Source organism: Chiloscyllium plagiosum, chromosome 13, assembly GCF_004010195.1.
Source record: "Chiloscyllium plagiosum isolate BGI_BamShark_2017 chromosome 13, ASM401019v2, whole genome shotgun sequence".
In the NCBI taxonomy this organism is placed as follows: domain Eukaryota; kingdom Metazoa; phylum Chordata; class Chondrichthyes; order Orectolobiformes; family Hemiscylliidae; genus Chiloscyllium; species Chiloscyllium plagiosum.
This window is the reverse complement of record NC_057722.1, coordinates 10,926,518-10,938,172: the sequence shown is the minus strand read 5'-3', so window position 1 is coordinate 10,938,172 and position 11,655 is coordinate 10,926,518. Positions and strand designations below refer to the sequence as shown.

The 11,655-nt window shown below is 38.8% G+C and overlaps 1 protein-coding gene across 1 annotated transcript; it reads right to left on the bottom strand.

Annotated features, from left to right (window-relative positions):
• Positions 1-3,867: 3,867 nt before the first annotated feature.
• Positions 3,868-5,152, bottom strand: LOC122556285 (probable G-protein coupled receptor 148). The gene has a single exon (XM_043702912.1). The coding sequence runs from the start codon at positions 5,150-5,152 to the stop codon at positions 4,091-4,093; it is 1,062 nt and encodes a 353-aa protein (XP_043558847.1). The 3' UTR covers positions 3,868-4,090.
• Between the last annotated feature and the right edge of the window lie 6,503 nt (positions 5,153-11,655).

Sequence of the window (11,655 nt, the reverse complement as noted above, 5' to 3'; positions counted from 1 at the left end):
GTAGGTCATACTTGTGCAGAGAGAAACAAAGAGCTTGGCCAGTGAATCTATTAAAATTAATATTAGTAGGAACACCAATCAACTAATAAAAGCATGTGAATAATGTGAACTCCATCAATCCTGACAATCTCATGGTGGAGTGGCACGGTCATTCAGTGGTTAGTACTGCAGCCTCCCAGCACTAGGGACCGATTCAATTTCAGCCTTGGGTAACTGTCTGTATGGCATTTGCCCATTCTCCTCATGTCTGCGTGGGTTTCCTCCAGGTGCTGTGGCATCTTTCCACAGTCACAAGACGTGCAAATTAAATGCATTGGCTATGCCAAATTGTCCATGTTGTCATGGGATGTGTGGATTGAGTGTGTTGGCTATGGAGGATGCAGGGTTACAGGGATAGTTTTGGGGGGGGGGGGGAGGGGTAGGTCTGGGTGAGATGCTTTTTGGAGGGGTGGCACTGATGAACGGCGTGCTTCCACACCAAAGGGATTCTAAGATCTCCCTCAAATGAAATTAGTTCCATGCTGAGGTGCAAGATAGTGACTGTTATTCTCCACGTCAAAGGACATAATTACATTCTGATGACTATTTCAGCAAATTTACTTTTGTGCAACAAAAGATACCACTAATGTAATGTCTGTTGACACATTGACTGCCATATTCAATTTGTTTGCTCCGCAGTAGACTAGCAAACTCTTCCAAGTATTGTGCAGGAAATGGGGCATTTAACATATTACCTGTTCTCCTCACTACCCTCCGTCAAACAGTCTTGTGGATGACTCAGTGTAAAGCGATTGCCAAGATTGTCAGATAGTTGTGTTAAATCAATGTGCTCCTCCTCTAAACAATGGCTGTCCTCCAGTGGCTGATCTTGTGTTTGGGAAACAGACCCTTGCATAGCCATACACTCATCAACAAAAACCACATGTGCACAGCACAAATTTGGAAGGAAAGGAGAAAATAATACATGAACATGATTAGTGAGCATGCAGACAGTTATTCCAAGACGAACCAAGACAAACAAATGTTCAGGGAAAGACATTACATCATTGTGCCCAATCTAGATCATATGATATTGCAATGAGAAACGGTCAAGGCCTGCAATGAAATAGATATCAGAATTGTATTAACTACTTCAAGTTACAATGGATGTTGACTTGGATAATGAAAATATCATGCCAGATAACATCTATGACAAATTATATACATCCATTTGTGAAAAGGGATTGCAGATGGTAGTGTGAAGCTACACGTCAAGCTGAAATGATTGTAACTGGACTAGAGGTGGTTGTGTTATATGTTACTTGAATATACGGAGATAATTACGTGTATGCATCCATGCATGTCAACAGAAACGGATTCCCATGTTTTTAAAGGGGCAAGTGGATGGGTGCAGTTGTATTTTGGCACAGGTTCCTGACCAGACAGGTGAGAACTTTTAAGACAGGTGTGTGACATCACAACATGTAACACACCAGTATTAAGTACCTGCCTGGTTAGATTGTCTCTTATTGGAGATGGTTATTGCTTGGCAGTCATGTAGCAGTAGTGTTACAGGGTAACCATGAAGGTTAAGAAAGCTGCTGTTCATTGTCTTCATAAGTATATGTTGAGGAGCCAGGAAAACCCCCAGCCCTCTCTTTAAATTCCTCACTAAAGAACTGTCTGGGGTTTATCTACCAGCACAGATTGAAAGATGATCCAGCTTGTTAAATTGTTTTATGTGTAATCCAGTCCAGATCAAAAGTAATTCAATTCACTGATCTGGTATCTTCAAACTATTAACTGAGGGAGTTAACTGTTTCTCATCAATTTGTCAAGGAAGGAGACACACCAACAGCCATGGACTAAATACTATTTATTGGTCACAATCTCTAACATAAAGTTGAGTAAACTAGTGATTAATTGACATGTGTAAACATAAATATAACTAAAGGTTCCTTTGACAAAACTAATATAAAAGATTACACAGGCAATTCAATGTATTACTATAAATTACCTCCATAGCAGTTACCAGAAGCTAAAAACTTATCTTTTTGCCTCTTTAACAGTGATTTGTCAACAGTTTTTAAAGGTAAGTTACTAAATAACTTATGTTAATGTGTGTGATTAATGGTGTTCATAGCTAATACAACCTGAATAATGTGGCTAGGCCAAGCACTTTGCTGTTCTGAAATGCAATTGTTAGCTTGTGGAATGCTGAACTGAATAAACCTTTTGCAGTAAGTTATCTGTTTCACTTGGAGCTTTGGGTCACACGTGAGTATGGGGATATAGCCTAAAGGTATTATCGCTAGGCTGTTAATCCAGAGACCCAGGGGATCTGGGTTTGAATCCCACCATGGAAGATGGTGGAATTTGAATTCAATAAAAACCTGGAATGTCCACGAATTGAGCGGGAGGATCCAATCTGATTCACTAATGTGAGAAAAATCCGTACCTGGCCTAATGTGACTCCAGACCCACAACAATGTTGCTAACTGTTAACTACCTCTGGGCAATTAGGAACGTGCAATAAATGCTGGTCTAGCCAGCCATGAATGAATTGTGGGATGGCTTCCCTCTCAGATTAATCATACACTGCAAAGGGCCATGGGAGATAGACAATTAGTCACATATAGCTTGAGGAATACCACTCTATGAATGTGGGGCAAGACATGAAGGTGGGCCTTCATGAACCCCACAGATGGTACGAAAATTGAACCCTGGCTGTTGGCATCATCTTGCATCACACATCAGCTCTCCAGCCAAATGAGCTAACTTACTTACAATTAAGTGGCATTCATAGCACTGCCTGAATAGCTGCTGTGATGTAATTTGTAATGTTTGACTCTCTATCCTGATAGGAACCCTGTACTGGCAAGAACACCATTGCAGTTGCCGCTGAAAATTGTTGCTGAAGAAGAATTGAGGAAATGACAGTTTTCTTTGGGTTAACATGGGAAGATTGCAACTTAGTCATACACTCATACAGCACTGAAACAGACCCTTCAGTCTGCTGGTCTATGCCAAACATAATCCCAAACTAAACTAGTCCCACCTGCCTCCTCCTGGCCCATATCCATCCATATCGACTTTTAACAAAGAAAAAGAAAATCACCACTTTAAAAGTGCCCATGCCTTTTCCCGTCAGTCAAAGGCAGAGTAAAGCAAGGGTTTCCAGAGAGGTTGGTTCAAATTTGTACCAAATACAGCCTTAGTTTTCTTAAGGGGAATCACATAAATTTGAAGGATTATGACCTATTAATGACAAACTGAACACTTTCTCTCTGGGAACTATCCTTGGTGGTGCAGAACTTTAGCATTGCTGAAAATATGGATTTTATAAAAGGTTCCCATTTTGCGCTAATCAGGACAAATACAAGAATGCCAAATTTCAAACAATCACTGCAAATTATATTACAACAGAAAAGGGTGATGTTCAAGATCTTTTTTGAATTCCCTCGGAGTTTGGAGAACTTAGAGATCCCTAAGGACGTGCCTCGTTCGGTTAGAGTTGACTTGCTAACCAAACAGTGTAAATCATGGTGATCGGTTAAAGTTTGGCATTCTTGCATTGGTTGTGTTAATACAAGACATGAAGGTTCAGTAACATGTTTGTCTTTGCAACAACATTTTGCAAGTTGCTTATTTTTAAAAACTGCCAAATTCCTTGTCTTCAATTCATAAGTTAAATTCTACTCTGTAAGATGAGAGGGGAAAAACTTAAAAGGGATCTAAGGGGCAACTTTATAATGCCGAGGATGGGCATGAATGGAATGAGCTGTGGAGGAAGTGGTGGAGGCTGGTACTATTACAACATGTAAAAGGCATCTAGATGGGTTTCTGAATAGGATTGAGAGAGATATGGGCCAAATGTTGGTGAATGGGACTAGACTTATTTAGGATATTTGGTTGGCATGGACAAGTTGGACCAAAGGGTCTGTTTCCATGCTATGTATCTCTACGAGTGTAAGTGTATTCGTTTATAGGGTATTTCCTCAGATAAATCTCAAAGACAAATACAACCCTTTCACTATTTTCACTGATAAAAGCAAATGGAAGGCTTTGCTCAATGGAGTCAAACATTAGCTAGTTTACTCGTTCTAACGTACTAACCAGTTGGACTTACTCGTCGTACATGCCTTAGCATCGATAAAGACCAGATTGTTTTTGTGACTTCTCGATACCTGAATGCATAAACATACGGAGAAATTGCCTTGGGCAACATCATAAGCATGTTTGCCATTGACAGAGTGATCCAAAGTCCCGTCATATAGGAAATCAAGTGCAATTCTTGGAGTGCACCCCCAGTCACCAGTACAATCAATGGAAAGAAATAAAAAATGAATAACACTGAATTGATGACATAGGTCTTTCGAGCCCTGGAGTTGCCAGCCCATATTCCTGAAGTCCTTGTTTTGCAGTATAACATGACATAGCAACTGAAGATCAGTATTAAACAGATTAGAAAGTAGATTACTGTGAAACTGTAATAAATTTTTAACAGAGATGAATGAAGGACGGAGAGCACAAATATTAAAGGTAAAATACAAATTGACAATGTGGAGAATGGATTCTGTTGAGTTCCCAGTGTTATTATGTAGACAATGGATGGTGCAAGGGCAGAGATAATCCATATGCAAATGATAATTTTAAGGGTCCGGGTGGGTGACAGAAGTGAGGTGTAACGAAGAGGCCAACCCACAGCCACGTAAGTGTCCACCACCATAGCCGTGACTGTCAGGATCCCATTACAATAAGCCACTGTTAGCACATACAAGAGCGTCTCGCAAACAACTTTAGGCATTCCCACACCTGCAGCATTAAGAACATCAATGAAGGTGTTCAGTATTGAGTAAATCAAATCATTAGCCAAAGTGTTGGCAAGTAGCAGATACCTAGTCTCCTGACGAAGGTTGTTGTTTGAAAAGATGGCCAACAGGACCAGAGGAGTTGCTAAAAGTGAGGCAAGTAGACAGATGACTAAAGGGATCATCAAAATATCTGTTTTGGAGTGCACCATAGCACTCATCCATGCCTGAATTACATTATGTGGAAAATGAAGGTCCTCAGGATGGGAAGCATTTGCAGATACTTGTACAGTAACGATTTCTTCACCCAGAATAGGCATCTCATTGTAGGAATCGCAATATTCACATTTGGATAAATTCATATTGTCCTGCTCATAATTCCACAGATCTGTGTCTTCTTGTATAGCTATACATATAGTGTATTTGGTATAGCAATGCTCTCCAACCTCTTTAACCAATTTGGCTCACCGGCTGTGTCTAAAGTCTTCTCTGAGTTACTGCAGATTATAGTTGCATCCAGCTACAAACAATACAAAACTGTACACTCTCCAAAAACAAAGAAGAAAAATCCTTCTCCACAGAAGAAAAGGGAACCATTCTTCACTGTGTATAGCGTAAAATCGATTCCATTATACTGTATTGTCCTCGTCAATCGTCAGAGCATGTAGGTAGAAGTCAATACCACAGAGATTACGGCATCAAGAAATTATATTAAAATTTCTCAAAGTTATCTGCATTTCACAAAAGTGAATATATGGCACCATCAACATAGATCAAGTGGAGGGTCGTTAAGGATAGCACAGTACTAATACCTGTCACTCCCAGTCGAACAGAGAGATTCACTGCAACTCAATGACTAATTGTTTGATTTGACACTTCATTGAGCACATACTTCACCCGGCCAATGCCAGTGAACAGAAGGATCAGTTTACTCAAACCAATCTCTGAATGAATAACAGCTTTTGAACAACCTCTCACAAGTCAGCACCAAACCATATTCGATATTTCCAGTAATGATTATGATTGTTATTGTGAAACAATTTATTTATTAGTTTCCTACAAGTGAAAGCCGAGCCATGCATGGAAACGTTAACAATATTTAGCAAGTTGGTATTGTTAGAGGTCAAACCAAAATACTTAAAGAAAAACACTTTCTGATTCCTTGAGATGTGATTTGTCAATCAAGTGTTAGCATAACCATTAACCCAAATGACGCATTTTTGCATAAGTAGTTTACAGTTGATTGGAGCAACTGTGACGAAAGGACGATCAAAATGGCTTTGTGTGTTGCTAAGAATTTTGTGGGAGCAGGTGGCATTTCATAAATTTATCACTGAGGTTAAACTGAAAGAGTTAGCAGTTAAATTGAAGGTAGAAATAAAAGCTGGATCTTGCAAGGTGTTTAACATTTTGAAACTAGAAGGTGGGAAACTTGGCATTGAGATGTCTCATTTATAAAGAGCTAAGGTTTAGTTGGAAGTGAAAAAAAAACTTGAGTTACAAGGAGAGAGAAAGAAAATAAAAATGGGAGGAATACAAATGGGAGCAATGGCAATGGAGGAAGAAGAAAGTAAAAGATAATTGGAAATAAGGGAGCTTGAACTGTGAAGACAGGATAGATAATCAGAGAGAAATGGAAAAGGAGATGGCATTAAAAATAGCATGAACAACAAAGACACAGGGAAATTAGACAACATGACTAGGCCAGAGATAAGCTTAGAAAGAAGAGGTAGTAACTTGGAGGATGATTCTGATTCAAATGGGGAACTTGTTCAAGATAATCCATGGTTAGTGCCTAAGTCCAGGCCATCACTGCAGGAATTACTCAAGGTAGCGCCCTCAGCCAAGTATCTTTAGCTGCTTCAACAATGACCTTCTGTGCACAATAGATTTCACAATAAATGTTAATTTTCCATTACATATATAAAGTCAGAAGTGGGATGTTCACTGATGATTGCACAACGTTCAGCACCATTCGTGACTTCTCAGATACTAATATAGTCCAGAGCCATACAGAGCAGGACCTGAACAATATCCAGGCTTGGACTTATAACTCACAATTAACATTTGCAGCACCCAAGTGTCAAGCAATGGCCATGGAAATGTAACCATAGCCATTTGACATTCAATGATATTACAATCAATAAATCCCTCATGGTCAACAACCTGGTGGTTACCATTGACTGAACTGGATTATCCAGATAAATATTGTACCCACAAGAGCAGGTCAGAGGCTGGGAGTTCTGTGGTGAATAATTCATTTCCTAACTCTCCAGTGCCTATTCACCATTTACAAGTGACACTCAAGAGTGCAATGCAATACTCCCCACTTGCCTGGATGAATGTAGCATCAACAACACTCAAGAAGTTTGACACCACCCAGGACGTATCAGTTTGCTTGACTGACACCACAGCCACAGATATCCATTCCCTTCACCAACAACACTCATTAGCAGCAGTGTGTACACTATCTACAAGATGCTCTGTATACAAGATTTCTATAGACAGAACCTTCCAAACACACAACCACTACCATTTAGAAGAGCAAGGGCTGCATGGGATCACCACCACCTGCAAGTTTCTTTCCAAGCTATTCACCATCCTTGTCTTGGAAACGGGCCACACTTCCTTCAGTGTTGTGGTGTCAAAATTCCGGAACTCCCTCACTGACAGCATTGTGGGCCAACCTACAGCATATGGACAACAGCGGCTCAAAAAGGTAGGTCACCAGCATCTTCTCGAGGGCAATTATGGATGGGAAATAAATGCTGGCATAGCCAGCGACACCCACATCCCCTGAATGAATAAAAATAATGAGATTCATGAGGATGGAGTTAAATGATATTTCACCTCATTTGGAAAGGTAGTTTGGCAGATGAAGTGGTGAAACAAAGCTTGCACTTTCATATTAGAGCGTGCTTTTACAGGTTCAGCGATCCAGTTTGTCAGATTAATTTACACACTATGTAACATTATAAAAGCAAAGCCATGCTTATGACCTTATCTCTGAAACTGATCAATTAAAATTAGGATTAGAAGAAAGAAATCTAACGAGACCTTCACAAGATTAAAATGGATTAGGCAAACTATAGTTATGAAACTTGTACATTTAATACTAATTATTATTACTGTTAATGTAACAGGGAAGTAGTGTTAAGAAGACTTTTTTTATTGGAAATAAAAATGTATCTTCAGAACACATTTCCATTCTTCTTTTGGAGATGGGGAGAACTATCAGATTATGCCTTCAGTCCACAGCAAAGAAACTGTCAGGAGTCAGTGAAGTATAAGTTGAAAGACAGGCGCCATTTCTCTTGACTTGAATCTCTTGAATATCAGGAAACAGGCTGAGCCTTTTTTGATGTGTTCTAATAGCTTTCCAAATGTCATCTGTATTTAATTAGCCTGTTTGTTTTTTTTTGTTTCTTTTGTCATTAAAGAAAATCTACAATCTCATGTGAATATGTCTTAATGACTAACTACAATGTTAAGTAACAAAAAAAAACTTATCACCTATTAAGCTGAATTTCATCTGGGATCTGACTTGTCCAGTAGCACCATCAGCAGGGATCATAATGCATCACAATACTTTTCAATGATGTACTTCAGCTTTCCTAAACTCACCACCTGCTTCAGACACTTCTCAATATTTTTAGTTTCGGGGTCATGAAGCTGAACTCACAAATTTCATATGTTTTTTGAGGAAATCACCAACATGGGTTTTCAGTTCATACACTTTGTTGAGATGAGGTGCAAAGAAAGAGAGAGGAAGCATAGCGTTACTGCTCCTCAGGCAAATTATCTCAAAATTCTCTCTGACTAGGTTCAATAAATTGCAATAAGCTTATTCCACCCACAAACCAGACCATGTCACCTCTACAAGATCGATGTATCCATCCAAACCCCTGCTCTTGGTGGAAGCAACATTAGTGCTTCTGTAGCTAGTGCCTTTTCTCTCATACATCATTTGTTAAAGGTTTTCAAAGATCCAGTCAGTATTCTTATAAATATTCAAATCATTTCTCTAACAGTTGAATGTTTACATTTGAAGTCCCATTAAAGCTAGAAGTGAGATTAGGCGAGAAAGTTCTTTCTTATCAGTACAACCTGTTGGGCTGAATAGCTTCGTTGTGTGCCATGAATTTTGTTCATTTCCAGCAATACTGAAAATGATTGAGAAAGATAAGAAACTTCATGTCACAGTTCAGAGATCGCCAGTAGCTCAGGTCCAGTGTAGAGAAATTGTAGTTAAAGCTAACAAGGTATTGCATTATACCATTAGAATCATTCAATTCGAATCAGATAACATCTTAATACCACCAAGGTCACCTCAGGCAGCACCTAAAGTCTGTGGCTATGGTTCACATTATGGTAGATAATTCTGTGACAATAGAAAATATCCAAAAAAGATAGCTCTAAGAACGATTCTTAGCTCAGAAATTCAGCCACAAAGATAACTCAAGAAGCTTACAGCAGTTGTGGACTTAGAGTTAGTGATAGAGGAAAATAAAAGAATTAAATGCCTTGAAAACTTGCGTACTGATAAATTATTTGATTTAAATATGATGGATGTTGGCTCACAAACTAAGCTACGTTATAGGAACAGACTGGATTGTGGGTCCGTTTTTTTTCCCCCCATGAAAATCCAGCTGCTGGAATTAATACCCCAATGTGGTACAATAGGTGCTGACTTATTGTATGTTAGGAGGGAACTGTTGGCTGCTAAAACTATCATCTATTTTAACCTATACATTTAAATCAGCAAGTCACCATAGTCTGTTGTAGCTCAGACACTTCATTTTTAATCTTAAAACTGAAGTAATGTGTAAAATGCATCGTTAACAGTACATTAATCATTGCATGCAATACCCATTCTTTTAAGATAGCTTTTATCAAGATTGTTCAAATATAAAGTCCTACCATTCGTTTATTCATGCAAAACATCGTGCACATCTTTCCATACTTTTGCTGCTTTCAAAACAAAAATGACTTGCAGAAACTTTCAAGAAAATGACGAACTATCAAGATAGTGTAAACAATCTGTGAGACTAATTATTTATTGCACTATGGGACCTGAACTATAGAGTTCAGACTGCATGTGCATTGCCTGCAGTGTTGCTTACTAGAGTTTGTACATGGATGCTCATTGTTGCTATGATTTAATTTGTAATTTAAAATGGCTAAATCAAATCTATGTTTAGTTTGTTCTTTTTTCCATCAGGAGATCTTTTCATTCAAACACTTTTTTTTACTCTTTATAGTTAACAAAGATTTGGTGGATACTTGGAACCAAACCAGTTAACTCCCTTTACAAAATATATTCCTGTTTGTAAATCTGCAGGTTGAGAGGTTTTCCAAAAACAGCAGATTTTAATACATTGCACCTTGTATGTTGCGCACTGGAGCCTCTCACTTTTCCCCTGAATGAAGGCACTCGGAGTTTGATCCATTCTATACTTCAGTGGGTGGTAAGTAATAAAAAATGTTATTTGTTAAGCTTCCTCGCTGATTCAATTTGATCCCAGTGCCTCTGAATCCCAAGTTAATTTTTCTTCTGGTACTGCAAGTTAGGAATGGAGTGCTTAAACCACTCCCTTGAAAGCCTCAAGCTTCTGACCTCACGTTGACGGCCATCTAAACTTTACAGCTGAAAGTTGGGTCTCAGGATGAATGACATTGTGTCAGTCATTTCACTGTGGGTGTTGCATAAATCGCAATGAGCAACTTGTCACTATTAACACTAATGTGGCTGCCCTCATCGTATAAGACCAGGGAGAAATTTGACTTTCGGCAGTTTGTGACCTGGTTGAAATCAGTTTTTAGCTGATATACCAACTTGAAATAGCCAAAAGTTCAAAAAAATGTTTTATTTGAGAGTATATTAACTGAAGAAAAAAAGTGAAAATAAAAACAAAGAACTGCAGATCTGGCAATCTGAAACAAAAACAGAAATTGCTGGAGAAACTCTGTAGTTCTGGCAGCATTTGGGGAGAGAAAGCAAAGTTAACACTTCAATTCCAGTGACCCTTTTAAGTTTTAAAGGAAGCGAAAAGCTATTTTTTATTAATTTCTGAAAGTATATTGAATGACAAAGAAGAAGAAACATTCAAATTGGACAAATTTTCATCCAATTGATTAACCTCAAACCAAAATATATATTATTATATAACACGTGATAAGTTGAAGGCAATTTAAGTCTCACTTGCTCTTTGTTTCTGGCTTTTTCTGTTACTCTTGCTCTAACCTTCCACTTATGTCTGTGCTTTGATTTGTTCTTACTTAGCTTTCAGGTGAGACAAACAAGTTGACATAAAGTTACGAGTTGGGGAAATTTTAAAGACAATAAATCAAGCCTTTTTGATGGCAGGTATGAGGGAAATATGAGCTGCAACAAACAAAGTACTCAGCAAACAGTTATCCTCCTCTCAATCTAATCATTGTCATCCTGTCCTTGACCTCATACCAGGCTTCCCAAGTGGGACTGGGATCCCAAGTGGGGATCAGGAGCTTCAAAGCAGCAAATACTAATCCCACTCTCACTCCCAATCTGATGGCCTTCTCTCTCTTCCCCATCACTCAAGTAATCACAACAATTTTTAAGCCTCAAAATGGTGTCACAGTGATAGAAACATTTGAGAAAAATTTCACTCTCTAAACTTTGTTTACTTATGCTAACATAACCATGCTTTTGTCACAATTTATCCTGTCTCTATCTCCCCGTCCTCTATATTCCTTTCTCCTTCTCCTCTATCCCTCACTCCATTCCCACCTCCTCATTTCTCTCTCTACCCTTCTTGCTGTCACTCACTCACTCTGCCTGTAAATTTCCCCTTCTCCAATCTCTGTAGACCCCTCCTCCACTTAC